Below are 1,295 nucleotides of genomic sequence, written 5' to 3' on the forward strand. Positions count from 1 at the left end.
GTGTTTTATTTTGATTGTTTTTATCTTTTACAATTATTATTTTTTTAATTTTACACTGATTTAATTATTTTAAGAAAGTGTCTATTTTGATCATTTTTTTAACGATATATTTCTTTTAATTGTAAATCTTTATTCAATTACATTTAGAAAGTGTTTTTAAATTAATTTGTAAAGTTATATTAAAATGTAAAATTTTTTGTGATTTACTATTAAAGTGTTTATTTTCTTAATTTTTCTTTTTACGTTATATATTAAAGATTAATTTTACATTTTTGTGATTTATTTTTAGAAAGTGAAACTTTGATATTATCCCACATTTAAATCATATTTTATATTATTATTTAATTATTTTTAGAAAGTGATTTTCGATATTTTTTTCCAAAATTAAAAGCGTATGTTGTAGATTTTTATTATTTAATTATTTTAAAGAGTTTTTGCTATTTTTCCATTTTTAAATCATATATTTTATATATTTTTAAAGATGTAATTATATTTAGAAAGTTTATTTTGATAGTTTTATATTTAAATTATATATTTTAATATCACATTTTTATTATTTAATTTGCTATTAGTTTGCATCAACTCAACAACAAAACAACAGGAAATAAAAAATGCTTTTGTTCAGAACAGTATTTTCACACACCGAGTTCGGACTCACCCCTTCTTCAGCCACCTCCTCGGTTGCCGACGGCGACAGGTCTGTTACTATGGCAGCGGGCGGCGGCGCCTCCACCACAGACGAGGCCGCGGTCGTCACGATGATCGGCGCGCTCATGTCGGTCTGCGAGGGCGCCGGGACGATCTTGATCTGCAGGGGCGGCGGCGGCGCCATGGCAACCACCTGTCGCGGTTTGGCCTGCAGAGGGGGCGGAGCCGGGGAATGCACCATCTGCTGCAGGCGCGGGGGTGGAGGCGTGTTCTGCATCTGCTGCAGCGGCGGAGGTTGCCGCGGCGACTGCAACTGATGCTTGGAGATGAGGATCTTGTTGATGGGGGGCGGGGCCGGGGCCGGGGGTTTGTGCGCACCTGTGCGCGAGCGCGTCGTCACCTGCGGCAGGTCCAGGATGATGTTGGAGGTGCAGATGTTGGTGATGGTGTTGTTGTCGGGCGCGTGCAGCGGGATGCGGGACGAGCGCGGCGGGGTGACGGTCAATGCGGGTTCGGGAGGCGGGGCCACGGCGGCGACAGGAGACGCAGGAGCATCTAACACTTCAATAGTCGGCTGCTGCGGAAAAACATGACATTAACAAGGTTTCTGTTAGTCATATTTCCTGAATAAAGACAGATGAGCGATT

The 1,295-nt window shown here is 40.4% G+C and overlaps 1 protein-coding gene across 1 annotated transcript in view; it reads right to left on the reverse strand.

Annotated features, from left to right (window-relative positions):
- Positions 1 to 583: 583 nt before the first annotated feature.
- tox4b (TOX high mobility group box family member 4 b) overlaps positions 584 to 1,295 on the reverse strand; it is an 18,255-nt gene continuing 17,543 nt past the window's right edge. The window contains exon 7 of the mRNA XM_016260321.1: positions 584 to 1,225. Coding sequence (XP_016115807.1) covers positions 584 to 1,225 — 642 coding nt within the window. The remainder of the gene's footprint in view (positions 1,226 to 1,295) is intronic.

This window comes from Sinocyclocheilus grahami, unplaced genomic scaffold (assembly GCF_001515645.1).
Source record: "Sinocyclocheilus grahami isolate Dianchi unplaced genomic scaffold, SAMN03320097.WGS_v1.1 scaffold2052.1, whole genome shotgun sequence".
NCBI classification, from domain to species: Eukaryota; Metazoa; Chordata; class Actinopteri; order Cypriniformes; family Cyprinidae; genus Sinocyclocheilus; species Sinocyclocheilus grahami.